At 41.7% G+C, this 24,637-nt stretch overlaps 1 protein-coding gene across 5 annotated transcripts; it reads right to left on the bottom strand.

The window, feature by feature from the left end:
* Nucleotides 1-1,801: 1,801 nt before the first annotated feature.
* Nucleotides 1,802-23,345, bottom strand: b3galt2 (UDP-Gal:betaGlcNAc beta 1,3-galactosyltransferase, polypeptide 2). Of its 5 annotated transcripts, none has more exons than XM_080291278.1 (2): nucleotides 23,195-23,345; nucleotides 1,802-4,102 (listed from the first exon to the last, which is right to left on the bottom strand). In XM_080291278.1, exon 2 carries the CDS (start codon nucleotides 3,903-3,905, stop codon nucleotides 2,574-2,576), a length of 1,332 nt encoding a protein of 443 aa, XP_080147404.1. In that variant the 5' UTR covers nucleotides 3,906-4,102; nucleotides 23,195-23,345; the 3' UTR covers nucleotides 1,802-2,573. The 5 variants fall into 5 exon arrangements, with proteins under 5 accessions (XP_080147404.1, XP_026003246.1, XP_026003243.1 ...); XM_026147461.2 differs by lacking the exon at nucleotides 23,195-23,345 and adding an exon at nucleotides 14,952-15,091; XM_026147458.2 differs by lacking the exon at nucleotides 23,195-23,345 and adding an exon at nucleotides 14,263-15,090.
* Between the last annotated feature and the right edge of the window lie 1,292 nt (nucleotides 23,346-24,637).

Raw genomic sequence — 24,637 nt, 5'->3', positions numbered from 1 at the left:
GCTAGCACCTACAGCCTATGCCTCAGAGGGTTAACACCATCTTTGAATGTGAATGTGTGCGTGAATGGGTGGATGACTGGATGTGTAAAGCGCTTTGGGGTCCTTAGGGACTAGTAAAGCGCTATACAAATACAGGCCATTTACCATTTACCATTTCTTTGTACATTTTCACGTAAAATGTTTAAGTGAATACTGCACCCATAAATTCACTCATATATTTTGAACATGTCTTAAAGGAAGCATTTTCTAAGAAGTGAGACTGAAGTTAACATCATCACACGGTCATCAAAAAGTTAATATTAATAGTGTTTTAGTTCTAGAAATCGCAGTTAAGATTTTCATTAGGAGTGACCAGGATCGACAAGATTAGGTTTGGACACAGGGAGGAGGGGGCAGAGGATATATTGGAAAAAAGCTGTTGACGATGAAGCTGGCAGCTAGAGATGGATGCAGATAATCCACTGTGGTGACCTCTAATGGGAGCAGCTGAAAGAAGTTCGAGCAGTTGCATTTACCCTCAGAAAATTTTGTGAATTGTGTATATTTGTGAAGATTACCTTGCTCCACAAAACATGAAACTACTGTGAACTTTTTTTTATCCCTTTCGTGATTCCTGCAGCAGTCTATTAGCAAGTTCATCATCATCTCCTGTTGTTTTCAGCTAATTAGTTAGCTGTTCTCTATAGCAATTTGTTTATTGCGGTGACAAACCGGTGACAATGCCTATGTTTTAACACTTCCATATTAGTGTTAATAACTATACTCTTTGGCTGCTAGCTAGCTGTTGTAGCTAGCTCCTGGTTTCAAAATGATATCAGTCAGATCAGCAAAACAGTTATTAATGTATGCATTACATCGTATATTGATCCTTGTGATTGATTTAACACTGAAATGCAACCAGTCCACTTTTAATACTTAATATTTTCTAAATGAAAATTCAGATGAGCTGAATAGCAGTAAACTGTAATGCTAAATGATTTCTCTACATATCATTTGCTTCTAAGAGCAGGCATAAACAGATGGTGACAACCTGAATCATTGTTCCCTATGACATATGATGCAATATTTCTATTCTGATGAAATCTGAAAATACCCCCCCATCCAGAAGTGTGGTGGCTGTGAAAGATCAAATGCACTGCAGCTTAAGAAAGCATTTTTGGGAAGACATTAATGGGATGGAACGGCTGCAGTAGTAACTGTGCACTGAGACTCTTCAAAAAAAATAAAGGATTCATTGCTGTGAGGAAGAAAAAGATGCAACCTAATGTACATTTTAATCTCAAGATTCACACATACATGTTTGCTATTAGCCATTTACTGTCGCTTGTGATTTCCAAAACAGTTTCATCACGTTATTGTCTCCCCAGAAACACGTTCCTTGGGTTTGGTGAAGTTTTTTTTCTCGTAAGCTTTTGTGGCATTTCATTAATTTCGCTTGTGTGTTTTTTTCCATATGGTTTTCTTTGCTTTTAACTATTTTTCATGTGGTGTTTTGAGTTGCTGTGCATTTGAACAACTTTCACCGCCACTGTACATAAGGTACAGGGCTTATTGCATGGTTTGTGTGGACAAAGTGTGAAGCACAGGACATTGCAGTGAATAGATGTCCGCCCGATTGGATACATATGAGGGAAATTTAGTTATTTCTATTAGCAGAAATGTGTTCCATCCATTCGGTACTCTTTTTGATGCCAAGGCTCAGTGTAGCTTCTCTGCTAACGTCCGGTGGTCCACACCACTTTACGTTCGACAGCTTAGGAAGAACCCCCGACAAAACAGACACACACTGCTGCACACAAAGTGATTTTGGAACGTTTATTCGTTAACAGATTCATTGCACATTTGCTGAAGTGCAGAGTCATAGTCAATGTAAAGCTTTAAAAAATACAATCTCAGTCATCTCTGATGTGATTCTGGGTGCGTTCATGTCGATCGTTTTAAATAAAATACAGTATATGACAGATAAACCTTCTCTTTAGGGTGGTAGTCATCGATAGATCTGGAAAGTAAACACTGAGAAACAGGGCAGCATAACTGGTCAACGTCAAAGGTTCATATCATTCATTCATATTTAGGTAGTATAACTTTTTGACATAGTACATGTACATTTCCCTTTGTCTTTGTAAACACACTTGTGTCTTAATGTTTTTCTTTTTTTTCCTTTTGTTTTTTTTGTGTATTCGTAGAATGTGACATACAGTACTACCCTTTAGAGAAGAGCATAAATTACCACCTTTCTGTTGGCACCTGAATTATCATAAACACCGCTCTTGAGCTGCAGCTTTTTTTTCTTTTTCTTTTGTTTTAGCACGCTCCATTTCACACAGAAATGTCCCCCATTCTCCCTTTTGGAAATAGCTCAATAGATTTACAATACATATTTTTTTCATTTTTTGATTAAAAAAATAGTTTGAATCAACTGTACACAATACCAAAAACAATGTGCTTATCCCCATAAGGTATAGTGCTGAGAGTTCAACATGCCCTTCACCATCTGTAGTTACACTGAACTCTTCTATCCTTCCCACCTTTCTTCTTTTTTTTTTTAAGATGGGGTGTAATCGCAGGATCCATCACGGAGGCCTCTCTCCGTGGAACTTCCGGTGTCTGTGCCTGCCGCTCTTTTCCTTGGCCATGTTGATACAGGCGTTGTGCTTGTTGCTTTGCAAGTGGTTCCAATACTTGATGAGTTCATTGGGTTGGAACTGATGGGATGTGATGAGGTGGCTGTATTTACAACTGGAGTAAGACACACGCCAGTGGTTGAAAAGGAACTCGTTGGGAGGGGGTGCTGGTTCAATGCGCAGCTTCGCCAGGCAGATTCCCACGTAAACATCCTCCAGGTGCAGCCTGCGTATGCTGAGCGAGGCCTGGTAGATCAGCTCGGCCATGTCCCCTGAGAACACGTACCCCGTGCCTGAGCAGAATATCGGGTAGCGCTCGCTTGGATACACCTCTGGTGGCATGTACCACTTGCTGTCTTTGTTTCGGTTTGGTGCATAGCCCCTCATCAGGTAGCCAGTGAAATACCTCTGCCTCGGAGGCATCTCAGGTTTCAGCAGCTTCTGGATGAGATATTCTGTATTGACAAACATGTCACTATCTGTCTTCATCACGTAGGAAGCATGTGGGCAATAGGTAGCTACCCAGTTCATGCCCATCAGAGTTTTGATGGTCAGGTTGTAGTAAGTGTCCTGATAGTCCTGTTGAATGATATCGTGGTAAACACGGCTCTCTTCCTCGATTCTGCTCTGAAGGAGGGTGTCCGAACTCTTTCCTGTGCCGAGCAGGAAAAGACAGACAAACCCCAGGCCCATCGCCACGCTCTCGTTTCCCCATGTCTGGCGGATTGCATTGCGGGCATTGGCCTGTCCTGGCTCAGCAGCTATGAGCAGGATGAGAAAGGGTGTGCTGTCTCTGCACTTGAAGGGCTCGTTCAGGATGTATCGATAGGGCTGGGCGCTAAGCCTCCCGCCAACACCCATCTCCTTCTCTAGCGTGTTGTTAGTACTCATCGAGTCCCCGAGCCCCATTACACCCATTCTGGCTCCTCCACCTCCTCCTCCCCCCACGACTGCTGCCTCTCCTGCTGCCCCCTCACCCTGCTGAGAGCTGAGGTTGAGGAGAGGTTTTGGTGCAACATTCCCTGTTTCCCTCCAAAGGCCCCTCAGGGAGTTGCTCTGGTTCGCCTCTCCCTTGGGGCTTCGAAGGCCCCTGACAGTGTAGGCAAGCGGGTTTTCGCGAGGCCCGCTGTGCCCTGGCAGCCAGTCTTGGTGGCTGAAAAATAAGAAAACGGCGAAGAGCAGGGCCAGTGAGACGAGCCCGGCCACGTGGGTCCGAAAGAGGGAGCGCTTGACGGTCCAGGTCATCTTGATGGGACAGCAGTGCCGCCGTCTCCACTGCATGATGCAGGTCGGGGTCGCAGGAGGCTGTTGCTGCTGCTCGAGAATGGGCGGCGGCGGTCACATACAGTCACCGTAAACATGTGGTTGTCAACAATCAGAGGGTTATCTGAGCTGACAGACAGGTTGGAGTTAGCCTCCTGGTGGAGTCAGGGGAATGTCTGAACCCCCTCCGATGCAGCTTAGAGCAGGGTTAAAATCTGAAAAGAGAAAAAAAGGAGACTGAGAAAACAGCTTTGGAAGCAGCCCAAAAGCACCTCCTATTCACTGGCACAGAGCCACATGTTAGTTGTCTGAATTGCAGGTGTGGTTTTTATTGTGGGAAAGAACTGAACCTAATTATTAATTGTGCTTTGTTTTTCTCATGGCTTGTTTTGACACGCTCGAGTGACTTTGACTAAAAAACCCTCAGTTAGAGCTTTCTGTGGATGGAGGGTCCAATATGGCAAATGGCTCTCTCGGTAAGCTGACTTAACAGTTCAAAAGGAAGTAGCTGATTCACCGTGAGCACTGTTGTATCTTTGATTGGACAGGGACGAACAACACGGCAGGGCCTGGATGCTGCTCTGAAAATTATGCATACAGTGCATCTGTATGGTTGAAAAACAAGCACTCCCAGTTGTGTCTAGTTGCTGATATACAGAACACATCCCGAATAATTCTATCTCATGGTTTACACAACTGACGGCCATAAATTTGCACAGTGACAGAAAATAAAGGGAATCAGGAATTCATCTCATGGTTAAACCCAGTTAAAATAGTCAAGACTGGTGGAAGCTACATTTTGGGCTGGCAGATTGGTGGTAGGCATGGTGAGATGGTGGTTTCTTTTTTTCTTTGCATGTCATTACTCAGTTTAATGCCTGGGGCAAACTATAAATTGCAGGTTTGGCCCAACGCGGTGCCAGCAAACGCTACCCTGAGCCGCATGGGCAAGCAAGTGTCATCAGCCCCCCGCAGCGCGTCAACAGCTAGGGAGGAGATGCATCTGTCAAAGTGAGTTTTCAGGGTCCAGCAGGCAGCGGTGCCTAAGCCTGAGCCAGCCTCTGGTGATAACAGCCATCACCAGCCATTCACCTTCTACCTCCAGCTTATCAATGCTGCCTACTGTCTAGCTGCGATCACCCAGGCTGCTTGAGGTTGGAACATGGAGACGTACAGTATAAGGAGAGGACAGATAAGGAAACAGGCAAACAGTGTGGACAAAAATCTACGTGATTATGTGTGCTGTCCAACAGGACGTTGTGCACAAAGAGAGACATAATGGTGAATGCGCAGAATGCAACTGACAGACAAGCCACTTAGAAAACTCTATGCCAGGGGTGACAAATTCAAGGTCCGCTGGCCAGAATCGGCCTGGGAAAGCCTCAAATCTGACTGTTTTGTTAATCCTGTGAATTAACAAAAAGTTTAAAGTATTTGTAATTACAGGAAAGTCTAGGCAAGGACAACCCAGAACTACTTCTGTTATTTTTACACATTTATTTCCAATACTGACATATTGTTCATTTACTACAGCAGCCTTTCTTTGTCATATACAAAAAACCAAGACATAAAGTTGAAAATGTCCATCTTTTTTCCCTATATTAAGATATTTCACAGATTAAATGTGTAATTAAAGGGCTTTACACTGACTGACACTTAAGATCAGAGTACGCTGTATGTGGTTCATGATCTAAAATGAGCCTGGCTCTGTAAACGCACTGTTCTGAAGCAGGATTTACCTAAAAAGATTGTGGTATACACGCACCAGCTCAGCGAGTCACCAAGGCAAACAGTCATCTTGCACAAAAAAAGCATTTACTATGCAATATAGTCAATCACATGGATAGCAAACAGCACACATGCAATCATTTTTGTTGGGATCACTGACAGACAAACCCAGAATATAATGCCGACAAGATTTAATGATACACACAGCAAATACGCTACACACATAATCAGATCTGTGTACACACACAGACAAAAGATGCATGTGCACATCACACATAATTATATTCACACTTGACGCAAACATCATCACTGCTGTCCACGTTGACTAACACACACACACACACTCATGCTGGCAGTACACATCACTAGAGAAAACAGAATATGCCAGCAGAAACTTGGAGGTTGTACTAGACTCTGGCGAATATTAATGTAGCAGCAGTGTAGCAGTCTAGAATCCCCTTTTGCTTCCTGTGTGTGTTAATTTACTGCCTGCCTGCATTGCCTTTCTTGCTTGTTTGCTTGCTTTTTAATAATTTGAGATACGAAACAATGGAGCAATAATTTTTGCAAATGCAACATGCCAGCTTGCTATGAGAGAGTGTTTTTTTTCTAAATCTAAACTTGCAATTTTCAGTTTCCTGCTATGTTTGCTCATTCATCATGACAACTGACAAGGAACACGATAACCTTTTCAGGCGAGTGTGCTTACCCAGCGCAAGCAATTACAGGAGAATGAGAGAGGCCAGGGCCGGCTTTGTTTTAAAGGTTAACGTACTTTACATCGAAGCACATCCAGCGCTTGAGAGATTTCTGCTGTCAGCTAAATGAGCATGTAGTTCCATGAGCTCTGATGAAGAGTCCACACACAGAGGCGCATACACATAAATATAAACATGTACGCACGGGTACACACGCGAAATCTGACATCTATCCCACCCACGCGCTTACAACCCTCAATGGATTTCTGACGTTGTTTTGGATCTAAATGCCAATTTCACCAGGAGATCAGGCATCCATTTTTAATTTTTACCAGTGCAATTTAATCTGCCAATGCCTTTCCTCATTAATTCATTTTCTTCGCTCCCATCAATGTCCCTTCTATATAAGCCAATTAGTTACACTAGTGCTAATTAAAGCCCCAGCGTTTCAGCAGCGGTCAATAGTCAGAATGACGCCTCGGGGAGTGGCACTTTGGTAACATACTAAGCATACATTGTAGTGCCTTTTCTCTCAGCCTTAAAATCAGCAGGAAGAAACTCCCAATATTCACACACCAATCACCACGGTTTGCTTTCTTTCTTTCTATGCCTGCATAAGCAGCCTAGACTGCTTTTGCCTGAACATGTTGTGAGACGCATGCAAAACAAGCTTTGCCGATGTCAATGAAGATATGACCTTCATTTGATGAAAAAAAATGCACTTTGTGATAGTGACACATTTTCTTGAGGAAAACGGCTCACAGAGCGGCTGCTCACTGAAGTTAGAGGTTAAATTCTGCTTCACTGGAACCGGTCCGACTGATTATGTGGTTCATTTGACATTCCTGTTTCCTCCAATAACACCAGCCTTGAAGCAACCACTACATTTATGATTTATTTTAATGCTAAACTAGTGTTACGCCATACTGCCTTCATTGGAGTAACGAAAGCTCAGGCATCTCTAAAAAGAACCATCAAAGGCTAAACAACATCGACAAACAAATCCTGAGTGTTGTGGTTGAATGAGATATAACTTGTATGGAAAAACTAGTCTTGTGAAACAATGTTCTTTGGACAGAGAAGACCAAACTAGAGATGTCTGGGCATAATGCACAGGGCTGCGTTTGGCAAAAACCAAAAACAACAAATCGGCACAAACACCTCATTCCAACTTGCAAGCACAGTGGTGGAGGGGTGACATGGCTTATTTTGAAGGCACGGGAACTGGGCACCTTACATTCAATGAATCTAACACGAACTAGTCTGTAGACGAAAGTAGATCAGCTACAGCTTGACTGAAACTGGTTCATGCAACAAGACAGTGGTCCCAAGCATACCAGCAAGCCTATAACAGAATGGCTGAAAAATAGCCCCCCCTCCGAGTTGCAATACCCAGAAAAAGTCCACAAATGATATGGCAAGAGCTTAGGTCACCTGTGCATTTAGAATGCCTGTAAACATAAGTGAACTGAACCTAAATTGTAAAGAAGAACGGGTTGTACAGAAAATGACAACTTCAAGTTATTGCTAGTAAAGGTGCTTCTAAAAGCTACTGAATCATGAGGTGTACTTAGTTTTCACAGGGCTGCAGAGTCCAGTGAAAACGTTTTTCACAACACTATATATACATCATAAAGCTGTGAAATTTATGGTTTTCAGGGTCTTTATCATTAACTCGGTTTCCCTGGGTCTTTTCCCGTGTTGTAGTTGTGTGTCTTATTTTGAAAGAAATATTTGCACGTTATTCTATATATTCTCCTTCCTTCCTTGTCTTTCCCCTCCTTCCCCAATCAGTCGAAGCAGGTTACTAAAACCCCTCACTTAACCTTTTTCTACCAGAAGTCTTTTCCTGTTAACTTCCTCTCAACTGTGACCAAGAGTTATCATTCTCACATTCTTTGTTCTGTTTAATACCATAGGGTGATGACTGCGACTGTACAAATGAGTGCTACTGTATACACATAAACTGAGGGTAACTGCAACTGAGTAACTTATTCTAAAACATTTGAAAATTGAAGTGGCAAAAATGTTGAAATACTTTTGTCTTACTTAGTTTCAGTAATGCTCAATTGTACCTGAATGGCAAAAGACACTCAAAATAATTAATCCTCAAATTACTTCCATTTCCTGTCCTGTAACTGAATTGCCTCATCGCTTAAGCTTTAACTCCATAAAGTCAGTACTATTTTAACTGCAGTTCTTTTTGACTGAACTAAATTAGACGAATCAAACGTCAGGTAGATATGCAAATTACATAGATGTTTTTTCACAGCTCTTACCTTATTGCTGAAGTAACAGCTGTTAGAAAAAATTTGAAATCATAAAAAATATGTTGAGGAAATAACGTGTCCGGCAGCTATGACTTCTGTTTTCAATTTTCGTGGAGAACGGTCTATTAATGTCTATTGTCTATTCAACATCCAATCCAGGCTCATTTTGGTCTATTTAACCTAAGTTATGTAGAACAGCTTAGAGCAATGCACTCCATGGAAACATAACTAAATATAGCCAGGTTGACAGTGACTACCTATTTTGTATATCTGAGGTGGAGTCAAAAACCATACCTGCTCAACAAACAAGGAATGCAGCTTTGCAACGCTCACTGTGTTTTAGCTGTCGGGCAAACTGACTACTCATGGATGTTCTTCATAACAACTGAGTCACACATGGCAAATCCACCTCAGCTTTTAATACTTTTTTCTCCTTTTTAAATTTATTTTCTAATGAAGTCACCATTTAAAATGCTGACACGTAATATGATCTCCTCAATCATGGACCTTCATCTATAAAGCCCTCCTTTTGGCATCAAGTTTGAAAATACCTTCAGTAAAGTATCCAGCACATTCAGGTCTCCTTTGCATAACTGGTTTTCCCTGCGTCAGTAGCACGCACTGGGCTCTCCAAATCACAGACAAACAGTATCCCACAGTTGTTTATGTTTTTGAACCCATTTTGCACAGAGAGGCATTTTTTGAAAATTGTATTGATAGCAATGTTGAATATTATTACACAGGAAACAAACAACTACACGTAAAATAATTACACCGTGGCGCCTCTGCCTTTCTAAATGGAGGGACGGTAGCTGTGTGTGTGTATGTAAGTGTGTAAAAGTTTGGGAACCACTGTGACATAATCCATTCCTCACTTCTGTTCAGCAGCACTCCACTTCAAGAACCTGTCATTTCATTCTCAGCCTTTTGTTTACCATCTGATTGCAGTGAATAGTTCAACATGTAAATCCAAGAATACTAGTAACTTGAGATCAGGGGTGGTGGTCATCCCTATTCTAATTTCCACACTGTTGTTCTATTTCTGAATGGCCAGCTGGCAGCTTTACTTTGGTTATATTTACTAAAGTGAAAAGCAGGGTTTTCACAATCTTAAGAAAACTGCATTTCTTTAAATAAAAATTATTAAAATAAATTGCGTCTTAACTAGTGATGAACCAAAAACTAGTTTCAAGCTCAAACTTTTCTTTACAAAAAAACCCTGACGGCCAAGATCTTTTTGTTGTTGTCTTTTTTCACATTTTTGCCAAGAAAACAAATTAATCTATCCATCTAGTAGATTTTAGGTTGCTTTGATCAACTTCAAATTATTTTAATTCATCCTTTACTTTATACTATGGCAGGCATTGATCTATCCCTTTGTTAAATCTGATGTCATTAGCCATTTCCCAGTCCAATGCTGCTTCAGTTTTCCAAATCAATCAAACTCTGAGCCACCACTCAGAGAGAAAGATCTTTTCAGCCATAATAAAATGATCACTGCGGCTGTTCTCCCAGATATTACAGTTAAGTTTACATTCAAGGGTTCAGCCGAGTTGGACGTTAACAGGAAGCTATCTCACTGGTTTCTAACTAAAGATGAGATACCAGGTTCTGACCAAAGTATGTCTAAAATACTAAACAGAAAACACATTAGCTGTGACATTTAAAGGGTTAGTCAAGCTGGGCCAACTTACATACAATGATGTGCCACATGGTGGCTAGCTACATAGCTATGTTTAGGCTAATATAAATACATTAGCACAGGGATGATAAGAAGTTTTTTCCCAAAAGCTTATATCAGCTGTCTCTAATGGGCCATCATGTGGAAAACTTCAGCCAAGAGATGAACCAACCTCAACACCAGGCTGATCACTAATATGTTTCTATGGTGGGCTGTGCAGCAAATGAAAAGCAAGTGAATAAAAAACCTGAAGAGACTAAGAATTCAATCCAGTTCAGTTAAGGTTTATTTAGGTAGCACGAAATCAGAATAGCACTCCCGTCAAGGTACGTTCTACTGTGAGGTAAAAACCCTGCAGTTCTGGAGAAAAATGGCAACAATCAATGTCTCTCCTATGAGCAAGCACTTTGCAATAGTGGTGAGGAAAAACTCCCTTTTAACAAGAAGACACGTCCTGTAGAAGCAGGCTCTGAGAGGGGAAGCCACCTGCCACCATCAGTTGGTGGTTAGGGGAAGGAGAAAAGAAATAAAGAGAAGAGAAAAATGACAGAATAGCAAAACCTCGAAAAATAGACTTAACCTCCTAAGACCCGAACTCTTCCACGGCATGCATTTTTAATTATTCTTTGATATTTGGGCTGATTGGGACCTGATGAATGTAAAAACAAACAATTACCAGATTTTTTTTAACCTAATTTTTGTTTCTAATCAAAATAAGAGCCACAAATGAGGATATTCGTTTAAAATTTTGATAGAACAGTAGCAGTATAATGTCCTCGTAAGTGGATATCAGGCCCTTGTAGAGCAAAATTTAGTATTTTGGTCTAAATAACCCAAAATGCGATGTCCACATATGTGGACGCCAGGTCCTAGGAGGTTAAGAAGCAAAAAGACACTTTCACTTACTCTGCAGTAACAGCTGTTACGTGGAATATCTGGAAAGGAAGAATCTCCACCAACTGACTTGTTGCGCCAGTGGCATCCTGTTACAGTAACACACTCAAATTCAGTGAGTACTTTAGAACAACAATTTATTTGTAGAAGGCAAGAGTGCATGTTGTAGAACTGAATCTAGATGTGCAAATACATTTATGAATTCTATTCAAATTCCATTTGTTTGACAGTCTACCAAAAAATCTTTCCAAGGACTATCAGTCAACTGCACATCTACAGTAACCTTGGATGGAAATCACAGTGTCACCAAAATAAAGGTCAGAGAAAGATTAAAAACAGACACACACACACAGAGAGAGAGAGAGACACACACACACACACACACACACACACACAATAAAATAAACTAAAACAGAATAAAATAAAAGTGCTATATGGACTATCCTTCAGCTATAGAACAAAGTTTAATATACTGAAACAGACACTGAAATAAAAAATAGTTTGAGTTTTAAATGAAACCATCTTCAGGTTACTGCTTTTCATATCCCCTTTAATATGCTGCTTCTTCTCAACACATCTGTCTGAGTCTAATCTGCTAGTATACTAATAAAAAAATAATAATAATAATTTGTAAAATTCATGTAATTCATGTGATACAATTTTTTAATTTCGACACTGGATTAAAGAGCCGGCACACAGTGTATGCTGCTCCTTGATTTCACTGTTTTCTTTTGTCTCTGTCTATAAATCCAAGTGTCCTCTGTCAGTAACGCTTTACTCAAAAACAAACGTTCCTGTGATATATTTAGTTACGTGGACGAGTCGTTTTATCTGTAGAATATTGATAAGGTCAAAACCCAAATACAAAAGAAGGAAATTTGGCATTTGTTGTACTTTTACAGGTTTAAAAATAAAACCGCCTTGTATCTTTACCCCCGCCAAAAGTAAAAGATTGTCATGATGTTTTAAATAATCCACAGACTTGCCGTCCAAGAACTAAAGAAAAAGGATAATTTTCAGACCCTTTGAAAACGTTGTTTGCTGTCTGACTCAGCCTGGAAAGGGCCGGCAGGATAGGGAGGGTTGAGTTCTTGCTAAGTGTTGAACAGACGAGACACTCTGGATGGCCAGCTGCGTTTTATTTTTTTTAATATCCTTCATGACTAGAGCCTGGTCAAATGTGGGCCAGGCCACTTGAGCCCTTCCAACACACGACATAGCCATATCTGATCCTTATCAGGTCAGCTGACCCAAATTACAAACTTTTCTGGTATCTAATCAAGAAGTGTTATTCATATTCTGGTTTTAAGATAGCCATTTCTTTAAACTGACTTTGATTAATCAAATAACTGATAAATACTGTAATATAAATGTTTTTTGTTGCAAAAAAATGTTTCATAACAAGATAAATTGTTAATGTTTACAACTTCCCCCAAACTGCTGGTAGTTCTCTCAGGCAAACAACTGAAAATAAAACACTGTGCTGTTAGGAAGTGGTGCAAATAATTCACTGAAAATGACTCGCTAGCACACGAATCTTTACCTGACATATTTTACCATGCAAACAAAAGTAGGGGCAACAAACAAATATCAGATGTTACTTACGTCATTTTCTAGTAAATGTATAAATTCAGCAGAAAGCAGGACCTCAGACTCTGCTCTCTCTTTCAATCATCTCCATCATTTTCCCCATAACTGCCTTGATCCTTTGCTCATACCGAGGCTGCTGGTTTGTGGTTGGCTCTGAGCTCTGGGTTTGCTTTAGTCATTTTTCCTTTGTTAGCTTTTTTTTAAAACAACCATGTTTAAGCGTCTGTTTGTTGCTACAGACGGTTTACTTTTATGAATCTTTGTCTTTTGCTCACAGTGAGGAACTTCCACACTAACGTAACCTCAGCTTGTGGCTGCGAGTGTGGAAATCGGCCGATTCTGACCAATGCATCACATTAAACAGATTCTCTTTAGATGTTTCAAAGCTGATTGGATTAAAAAAAAAAGTGATTTAAAAAAATGGATTATTTTCAAACATACATCAGCGTTCTGAACTCCACAGATGTAATCCAATTTCGTGTAAACTGAACCTTTACCACATACACTGTAGACAGTAAACATTTAGACTCGCTTGGTCTTTAAATAGCTTTAGGTCTGAGTAATGGCAGTGACAACAGAAAGTGTTGAGCAGCCTTTGGACTTTGACTTGGACTCCCGACCTTTTAGGAAATCAAGCTTTGGCATCCAGGACCCACCGCAGCTGTAAATATTATGCTACAGCATCGCACTTCTCTAAGCGAGTGACAGACACAGAAAGTGTTATCCACTTCCGTTAATTGTGCTATCTGAAAACTATTACTGCTGTATTTACCTCTCACAGTCCTAACACCCTGCACATGTTCTCTTCCCTTGGACTCTTTTTGAGGACTCGGTTCAGACGCCACTGTAATAAATTATAAGGGGGTTTGAAAATTAGACCCTATTAAAGTTTCATAGTCTGGTGGTCAGAGTGAACACCCTGACGGGGGAGGTTAGCCTTTTTTTCCCTCTCCGTCGCAGCATTTAGCAGATATCCCCCAACTATGCACGGTCTTTAGTGCCCAAAAACACTCAGGCAGCTCGACATGATGAAGTGGATAAAAAAACCCCTGTTAATTGAACTGGATCGATGGAAAGTCCCTGGCCTTGCATCTTGGCAGGTTTACAGAGGGATTTCCTAAACTTGATTTTTATGGAGACTAATACAGCATGCACTACTGACCCCTTTTGCTGACACTGTGCCTCCAGGAATGTCACACAAAAACCAGGCAAGTGGACAACATTCATTTTTAGGGGAAGAAATAATAGTGGAATTTAAATAAGTGGTCCTCTAGTACACCTTCCCCGTGGTATTGGGGGGGGGAGAGGGGAAGAGGGGCTTCTGGAAAGTATCTGAGACAAGATGCATGATGTTGGGACAAAGGTGTGTGGAGAAATTGATTGATGGCTAGATTGGTACTCGTCAAGGCTGCTGGGGAAGAAAGGTGGATGTAATGGAGGGGAGAGGAGGGCGGGGAAGGCTAAATGAATAATGAGGATGTGGGGGGACCGATGAGACGTGCAGGGCTGCCTACCTCCTCCTCCTCATGCTGCTGCCGCTGCGGTAGCTGATGGGGCTGCGGTCGGCTGAGGGAGAGCAGGGACCCCGGTGCCTGCACTCGCCATCACCGTCTCTCAGGACTGGAAACAATCTGGGCTTTAGTTCCCTTCCCCCTGTTTTTCTAATCGCACTGACACCTTCAATGCGTAAGGTCCCTCCTCCTCGTTCTCATCCCCACAAGCTCAACAAACCTGCGGGTTTTGGTTCTCCTCCTGCTGCGACTCCCCCTCTCCTTCCTCTCCTGTCTTGCGCCTTGTGCCCGCTCTACACTGCTGCCCTCTACTTCATTTACGCATCCCCTCACCTTTCTGTTTCTGCGTTGTTTTCTGATTTTATCCAAGTTTGGCCCGCTGCTCAGATGTGTTATTTCATGTCAGAATGAAAGCAAGAACACCACAGCATCCCCGCCCCGCAAGGCTATCGGGGAGCCCGCTGAAAAGCGACAGAGCAGCAGGAGTACGGCTGGTACTTCACGATGCTCGGAAAGCTGGTGTTAGGCAGAAGGGGAGTAATAAAAATGAGCAGAATAGGAAAAAATATATATATAATCTTCCATATATAAGTCCAATCACAGCCAAAACATGTTCCCCGAGTCCTGGAGTGGGAAACGGAAACAACAACTCATCTACCTTCACCTCCCTGCTTCGGGTTTTCAGTCCGCACCTTCTTGTTTTTTCCTTCTCCTGTGCTCCGTCTCAGAGCGACCCCGGTCGGATTCCTCAGCCGGGCGAGGTACCTACTGGCCCGGGGAAGCTGGCTGTCAGACACCGCTACACTGACAGAACTCTCCCACGTCACCGCATTCTTAGCGGAGCATCTCACGTGACCCACTTCAGTCACTCATGCTACCTTCAAGGATCGTGGGTGAAAAAATGTCCTCCCTGTATTCTCCCTCTCCCTCTCTCTCTCTCTCTCTCTCTCTTTTTCTCTCACACACACACACACACACACACACACACACACACACACACACACACACACACACACACACACACACACACTCTGCGTTCCAGCAAACACTCTTACAATTAAAACTTAATCAAGCCATGCTGCATTCATATTGTTATTTGACAATTTAGGGGACAGTTTTCTTCATCTTTCAGTTTGAGGGTATAATCAAACTGATAACTGAAGATTTTAGAAACTTTATTTTCATCTTGCCACACAGTGGAAATGCTGTAGACATGTTATGGCAATAATGTTTTATCTTTTAATGAGGCAGGTGTTTTGGCTGTAATTAAATGGCTGAACTAAGCCATTGTTTGCTGAAGCCCCAATCGTGATGCCTCAAGGCCATTATTATGGCCTTTGTTATCTTTGTGTTTTGAAATAGATTGTGATAAGTGATATGGGTTGAAGAATGATTGTAACAGATGTGCTATGGAGCCGATGGTCCTAAACTCATAAACTGATGATCATAAAATATAGAGGTAGACAAATTAACCCCATTGGTTGGTGAAGTCCATTGTTGAGCGTAAAGAGGAGCATTTTCGCTTGTCCTTTGAAACTGGACATGCTGATGACTGATAATCCAAGAGACAGAGCAGACTTGGTGTGTTGTGATGTACTTGGTAGGATCTTTCTAAAAGCATGCCTTCCTTTTTTGACCTTTTAACTCAAATATTTTATACAAAAAGACTTAAGAGTAGGGAAAGAGTGAATAAAATCTGTTTACAGAGGCCACAGATTAATGGAGCTTAGGCCCACTTTAGTTTGATTTAGAAAATAAATTTACAACACGCAAGACATAACCAGCAATGCCTTTTAATCCTACGCTGCAGCCTTCCAAGGCATTCAGCCATAGCTGACTGCATCGACCTGCCATAGTTACATTTCTTGGGGGATGCACATCAGATTACATGAAAGGATAGGGCACAGAGTTTTAAAAAAAAAAAAGGATTTCCTGTTATGTCATAAATTATGACAGATTTCCTACAGAAGTCTAACTCGGGCCTTTCTCATAGCCTTCTAGTTAGCCAGACTGGCTTTTAGGTTTACAACAGAGAAGAAGCGAAAAGAGACTACAACATCTCAATTGTGCCTCAGACCTACATTCTCAGCAAAAAACTAAAAAGAAAAAAGAAAAAAAAGAAACCAATGCAGAAGGGTCTTAACCCTGCATTTTATTTGGCTGCCAGAAGACTCTGGTCCTATAGAAATCTGTGGAAAAATGGTTTTCTGACTTGACCTCTGTAAACATTTTCTTGACAAGTTTATGGGCTCAGACACTTATGCTGTGTCATAAAAAATTGAAAAATTAAGTTTATTTTGTAAGCCTCGGTCATATGTTTCACAATGGATATTTATCCATAGTATCCTAATTAATTAATTACCTCTGGTTTTTCTGGTTTCAAAAGGAATGCAGTTGTACAGTCTTCAGGAAAACACCCCTCTGCTCCTTTTCATTTTGACATCAGTAAACTCTTTATTGATGAGTAATGTGTCTCAATCTCTAGTTTGAAGTCTTATTTCAGGACATTCATTTCATTGAGTAGGATTTAGGGTATGCCTGCCTTGGTGTCTTGGGAAGTCACCACAATATGAAGATGCAATATTTCTCAGCAAAACACCAAAGAAAACTTTCTACTGGACCCTGAACAATGAGACTTTAGCAACCAATGAGTGATGTCACTTTGACCACATCCATCTTTTACTATCATTTTATGACATTAACATTAAATACGATTATTTTTGTGGAATGGCATGTAATGGGAAATCATTTATATTTGGACTAAATTCTCAAGGAGTCTGTATATATTTTTTTCTACCTGTAGTGCAGCAGTTATGCATTTCATTAAAGCTGCAATCCAATTACAAAAACAATACCTCATGTAAAAAGTGGAAGTCACATAAAGAAATCTGACAAAGAACAGGAAATCAAATACGATGTATCTGAGACGGGAATGTGCAGTTGTTGGGTTTTTTTTTTTCCGCAAGTTTTCTCTTTGTTTAGATCCATCTGGGTGACAAGGTGCACATTTGATTATCAAGGCAAAGAAAATCATGGTTTCTTCTTGCTTTATTCTGATCCATTTATCATCCTTACAATGTTTGAGAAATCAAGAATGATTCCAAGAATCCAGTGAATTGGTGACAGATGTAGTTTAAAAACCAAAAAAGACCTCTCAACAACCCAAAGCTTAGTTCTTCCATTTTTCCCACATCCGCTTGAATGCAACATCACTCCCTTCTCTCATTTCGCTCCCCCTCCTTCACAACCCACCACCCTGCTCCCGCTCTGTGGGCGGAAAAAAGGGGGATTTAACTCGGTAAGAGCATGGTGGCCAGCGGTTGTCTGGTAACAGCTGGATTTGCCTCCATTGTGCTCTTTGTTTGACTCTGCCTGCAATGGTCCTCCCTGGACAGCGCCCTTCTCATTCCAACTGTAAATTAAAAAGGCATCTTTTGCCCCGTCTGCTACATTAGTAATGCATTATGCACACATGATTACCAACTAAATTTAGCATGCTTTTCACATCTAGACTAAGAACAAAACACACATACACATTCGCACGAAAACAAAACAACATGTGCTCCCCTGCAGATTACAGCACAGACTTCCTGCCTCCACTTCATGAGTCTGAAACCCTACCTGCCTCATTAATGACCTAAAGACAATGCAAGACCCTTCATCAACCCTCAGTCCTGTTTACACTCATCCACCTCAAAGGACCAGTGTGTTTCCTGATAAGGGATGAAAGCAAGCTCGCCTCTCTCCCTCTCTCAGTGGAAGTGGACCAGATGGAATTATAGCTCGTGCGAAAAGCAGCTCACCACCGCTCACCAGAGGGAGAGCGGCCTCTCGCAAGCACTGTAAATATTGTAAGGTACACTGCAGCACAGGAGCACCGGTGACTGAATAATTAATAGGAGCTGTGTCTTTGACAGAAATATTTTGGAGGCCGTTAGCTCTGCTACCTGGCCAGTGAGAACATATTTGTCAAACGAAAGCAATGTCGAGGTGGTGATTGATTTCCGGTGGCTGCCAGGTTAGAGGCAGCGTGCCTTCGTACATTAATATCATGTGGCATCTATCACAGGTCACTTCCTCAACTCATCTAGTCTTGGCTGCCCTGCAGAGACTAGCGTTTCAAAATGTAAATTGTCGTCATTAATTGCCAGGTACCCCCGGGGCGTCTTGGAATGCCTGCTCGGGTGTGTTACACGCAGATATACACTCACCCAAATGCATGCTTTTATGGTGTTTCTACATTTCTTAGAAATGTCTCGTAGTCATTTCTTTATAAACCATTCATATCCGTCCCATTCACTATATATATATATATATATATATATATATATATATATATATATATATATATATATATAACCTGTGCACTGCCTGGATTGATTACAAGAAGGCCTATGACTCAATGCCCCACAGCTGGATACTGGAATGCCTAGAATTGTACAAGATCAATGGGACCCTAAGAGCCTTCATCAGGAACTCAATGGGGATGTGGCGTACAACACTAGAGGCCAACTCCAAGCCCATAGCACAAGTTACCATCAAGTGCGGGATCTACCAAGGAGATGCTCTGTCCCCACTGCTGTTCTGCATAGGCCTGAACCCCCTCAGTGAGATCATTAACAAGACTGGCTACGGATACCGACTACGGAACGGAGCAGTTGTCAGCCACCTCCTGTACATGGATGACATCAAGCTGTATGCCAAGAGTGAACGAGACATCGATTCACTGATCCACACTACCAGGCTATACAGCAATGACATTGGAATGTCGTTCGGACTGGAGAAGTGTAGTCGGATGGTAACAAAGAGAGGGAAGGTAGTCAGAACTGAGGGGATTGAACTACCAGAAGGCAACATTGCAGACATAGAGGACAGTTACAAGTACCTGGGGATCCCGCAGGCAAATGGGAACCATGAAGAGGCCGCTAGAAAGGCTGCAACCACCAAGTACCTGCAGAGGGTCAGGCAAGTCCTGAGGAGTCAGCTGAATGGTAAGAACAAGATCCGGGCCATCAACACATACGCCCTGCCCGTGATCAGGTACCCTGCTGGGGTAATAAGCTGGCCAAAGGAGGAGATAGAAGCCACTGACATAAAGACAAGAAAGCTCCTGACCATGCATGGAGGGTTTCACCCCAAGTCCAGCACCCTGAGGCTGTACGCTAAGCGGAAGGAAGGGGGCCGGGGACTGGTGAGTGTCAGCACCACAGTCCAGGATGAGACAACGAACATCCAAGAATACATTGGGAAGATGGCCCCAACTGACCGAGTGCTCAGTGAATACCTCAGGCAGCAGAAACCCAAGAAAGAGGAGGGAGACGAGGAACCATCATGGAAGGACAGGCCCCTGCACGGTATGTACCACCGGCAGATAGAGGAGGTGGCTGATATCCAGAAATCCTACCAGTGGCTGGACAAAGCTGGACTGAAAGACAGCACAGAGGCACTAATCATGGCAGCACAAGAACAAGCTCTGAGTACAAGATCCATAGAGGCTGGGGTCTATCACACCAGGCAAGACCCCAGGTGCAGGCTGTGTAAAGATGCCCCAGAAACAATCCAGCACATAACAGCAGGGTGCAAGATGCTAGCAGGCAAGGCATACATGGAACGCCATAACCAAGTGGCCGGCATAGTGTACAGGAACATCTGTGCCGAGTATAACCTGGAAGTCCCGAGGTCAAAATGGGAGATGCCCCCAAGGGTGGTGGAGAATGACCAAGCTAAGATCCTGTGGGACTTCCAGATACAGACGGACAAAATGGTGGTGGCTAACCAACCGGACATAGTGGTGGTAGACAAACAGAAGAAGACGGCCGTAGTGATCGATGTAGCGGTTCCGAATGACAGCAATATCAGGAAGAAGGAACACGAGAAGCTGGAGAAATACCAAGGGCTCAGAGAAGAGCTCGAGAGGATGTGGAGGGTGAAGGTAACGGTGGTCCCCGTGGTAATCGGAGCACTAGGTGCGGTGACTCCCAAGCTAGGCGAGTGGCTCCAGCAGATCCCGGGAACAACATCGGAGATCTCTGTCCAGAAGAGCGCAGTCCTGGGAACAGCTAAGATACTGCGCAGGACCCTCAAGCTCCCAGGCCTCTGGTAGAGGACCCGAGCTTGAAGGATAAACCGCCCGCAGGGGCGTGCTGGGTGTTTTTTTTTATATATATATATATATATATATATATATATATATATATATATATATATATATATATTTATATATATATATATATTAAAAAGCAGATAACGAGACAAACCATTTTTAACTTATCAATTAATTAATTACACACACAAAAAAAACCCCACTGCTATAAAACAACAACAACAACAAAAGTGAAGCCAACTTTCTTTTCTGTGCAAAAACCCCAAGTTCAAACACAAACGACCAAACATTTTACTAGCGGCCTGGGAACCCTTTCACATTTGAATAATTTCTCATTTCTATGCTTTGAGTCATGGTCAGTTCGCCATAATGGCTAGTTCTGGAAGGAAATGCTAAATGACATGGAAAATAATGCAGCTATATCTACCTTTTCCCTCTGCGAGTTTACTCATTTGATGAATCAATTGGTTTTTTTTTTTTCTTTGTTCTAAAGCGTTTTTAAGTGCGTTTGCCTCGTGCTGCCCCGTACTTTACATTCTGTCTCTCTTTTTTCCCCCTTTTCTGTCTGACACTGCTGGGAGAAGAACGGGTTGGTTATCTTGAAGCGACGCCTTTGACGAAATGCAGTCTCAGATGAAATGCGAGCTGTTATTGCTTCTCTTAAAGAGTGCAGTCGCAATATCCTGTGGCAGAGCCTCAAGTACAGGCAGGGCTGTCAGGGAATATTTTCGCCTTGAGTCAGACTCAAGTCTCTTGTTCACAGTACAGATCCTGGGGGTCAGCTCTGTTACAGAAGAGGGCACATTACAAAGACTGAATTGCTTCGATTTCATATTATCTCAGAAAGTTTGAAATTACACTATTAAAATGTGACTTTTTTCATTTAAATCATTAGGACAAAGTGACTAAAATATCTGCTTCCATTGCACATGAAATCCATAAATGTTAATTTTAGTTTAAATCGAGTAAATTCTTTATACAAATCCCACATATGGCACAAAGAGGAGGAAAAAGGGGGAAAAAGAATTCCTGAAATGTCGCAACAGATGCATTTGGCCACATTGATGACAAAGGCAAAATGTGTAATGTCTATCACATCCATATGAAAATTCACAGAGTGAATTAGAAATGCATGGGAGGCACACAGCTGGCATGCAGTCTGAATAGTAGCATGCCTGTCAGACTGGATTGTCTGGATTCTTGCAGGCTGGCGACAAAAGAGCAGTGCTTACTGCCAATATAGAGAAATAAATTAATGAGAGCCAGCGTGCATGGCTATCAATGACAAATCTTTTATCAGTTTGTGTACAGGTAATTTATTTTAATTCAGTGTATAAATCCACTGCCTGCACAAATGTGCACATAAGATGCTTGGCTTCTTGGCTCAAGAAACCCAGGGCTGTCTGACCGTCAGAGCCAGATATAGATGCGGTCAGACAGTCTGAGATCCAGCCAAAGTGTACAAATAAACCATCTACGCAAGAGGAGCTGGAGGCAAGAGCAGGAAGCCATGAATAGACAGTTACAAGGCAAACATGACATTTATTTTATGGCGGGAGAATATTATGAAGGGATCTCATAATTACCAGCCTTTACAGTGAAATATAACAACCACAGAAAAATGACAAATGGATGTGGAAGGCTAGAATTTTTAATATATGTGTTTGCTAAACTTGGTTACACAATACAATACAAAAATAACACTATAATTGTACTCACAAAAACTGGACCACTGACATCTTGGATGGATTGTAGTATAGATATTACACAGGAAGATGGCAAGTACTGTGCAAAAGGCTGAGGTGTGCCAAATTATCCAGGCAACACACAAATCAGTGGCAGCGGGAGTGATGAATGCAAATTTAAAAGATCGGTCCAGCAGCGAGTGCCTATTTGTTAAACACGGCAGAGGCTCTGTCATGTTGTGGGGCTGCATTTTAGTGTGTGGTGATGGGGATTTTGTCAAAATGGAAGTATGCACTGTCAAATTTTGGTCCAGCTGAGCTTGTGGGTAAAACCTTGTCGTGAATGGGCTGCCTATAGGATTAGCCTACATTCTTATTAGCTGTTCAAATATTATTATTTTTATTTTTATCTAATTCTTTCCTGCTATTTAGTCTTTCTATAAGCAATTTTTACATAGTTTATTTTGATTTTTTTTTAAATTCTCATTAATATATATATATATATATATATATATATATATATATATATATATATATATATATATATATATGGATGCTGATAAGATGTGTTTGGTTTCCTCCAAACGTAGCACTGTGCATTATGACCAAACATCTCTATCCAAATGATATTGATCCAGAAGTCATGTAATTTATTTAGATGCAACATTGCAAACCTGAGCTGTGATGCTTTGTTCTCTTTAGACAGAAGAGGCTTTCTCTTGGCAACCCTTCCAAACAAACCATACGTGTTCAGTCTTTTTTTAAAATCGTACTGTCATGAACTTTATGCTAACCGAGGCCTCCAGAATCTGAGATGTATGTCTTGGGTTTTTCACAAGTCCACTGAGCAAAAGAAACCAAATCCAGCTTGGATTTGCTGGGATGTCCACTCCTGCATTGTGTTAACATATAGCTGAATGTTCTCTATCAAAACAGTGCCACAACATGCTGTTGCCAATACCGTTAACACCAAACTGTATGCATACTACTTACTATCACTGAACTGAAACCACAACATGGAAGCAAAAATTAACCACTATTCAAATGAAACCAACAGAATTTGCAAGGTTGACAGATTTCAATATGAGAATGTTAAAATGTGAAGTCAGTGATGCAGAACAAAGGCTAGAACAAAGATTGTGATTACCGTTTCACTAGGTAGTCCTTGTTACGAAATCAGTTTCACCCCGGTTCTTTTTATTCCTCGAGGCATCAGAGACGGCACCGGAACTCAGTAGTCATTTTCACAAAACCTTTATTCATCTTCATTTAAGCATGCATCATCTAGAAGGGGAGACGTGCAAGGCCGGTGTCCCTCTGCAGATCTTCCACTCTTTTGTTTGTTACAGTTAGCTTTATAGAAGCGACCCCATCATAAAACCCCCATGGTGTACTGCAAACTCTGTGTTTGTGTGTGTATGCTCGAGCACGTGAGTGCCTATGTGTGCGCGTACCCATATGTCTATGTAAGTGCACGTAAGTGAATGTGTGCGCGTACCTGTGTGTATGTGCACGTGAGTGAGTGTGCATGTAGGTGTGGGTGTGTCATAACAGTCAAAGCACTGTGTGTGTGTCTCTGTGTACGTGACTTCCTGCCAGTCATAAAAGTAGTCTCCACTCAACATTAACTTCTCTTTGTCTTACTTTCACAGTTCAAAGTGGGGGAGGGCCTCCTAGAAATCTACTCCTAAATTCATGACGCACTCAGGCCTTTATTGCATCCAAGGCAGTGTCAGTGTCTCTACAATAACTCTACATCCTACCTAGCACATTTCTAAACTCTCAAATAAGCTACGCATATCTTCATCCTCCATGATTAAAAGAAAAAAAAAGATGATTAAATATTTCAAAAGGTGTGAGAGCTTTTCATCATACTCAGTATTATGCAAGAAAGCTATAGTGTATAACAAATCATTCAGTTTTTTCTGTAAGAAAACCTGGTTTGGCTTACAGATCTCAACACTATAGAAGCAGTGACAGAGAACAGAACAAACAGAACCAAAGATGATATCCAAAGAAGAGCTTTGGATACTGAAGCCTGGAGAACTGTTGCTGAAGACTGCTGAAAGAAATGACACAAAACCTTGCCTAAGAGAGTTCTGAATAGGTTGAATCCAGGGGCGATTTTAGGCCATTTTGGAAACACCCCCAAAGATTTCTTACTTTTTTGACAATATTTGCTGTTTGTGTGACACACTACTAAAAATATAAAAAGCATATGGTACTTGGTTGAGACGTAACATTTTCACAACAAAAGTATAGGTACCCCCCCATAATGGTTTGTTCCAGCTCCTCTCCCCTACTCTGGCTCTAGAGCCGTTGCTGCTTGAGCGATGGTGGCTCAGCGGAGCGGAGGTTTAAGTGCGTGGCTTAAAACAGGGCATATTAGCTGCATTTAACCTTGAGTTACTCTTTATATAGTTAGGTAGTTATCAGACCATGTTTCTTTTTAGCTGAAAAACATTACACCCAGGTAACCTGCAGTGTTAAAAATGTGTTTTCTGACGATGTTTGCTACCCTACAATCCATCCTGCTCTGTAGTAAAATCAGCGACATTTCACCGTCCTGTTGCTCCCATAGAAATGTATA

Source organism: Astatotilapia calliptera, chromosome 17 (genome assembly GCF_964374335.1).
Source record: "Astatotilapia calliptera chromosome 17, fAstCal68.1, whole genome shotgun sequence".
Classification (NCBI taxonomy): Eukaryota; Metazoa; Chordata; class Actinopteri; order Cichliformes; family Cichlidae; genus Astatotilapia; species Astatotilapia calliptera.
This window is presented reverse-complemented; position numbering and strand designations above follow the sequence as displayed.

Excerpts from the sequence above, each read along its gene's own strand:
- b3galt2 (XM_080291278.1), bottom strand. The coding sequence starts at position 3,905 with ATGCAGTGGAGACGGCGGCACTGCTGTCCCATCAAGATGACCTGGACC.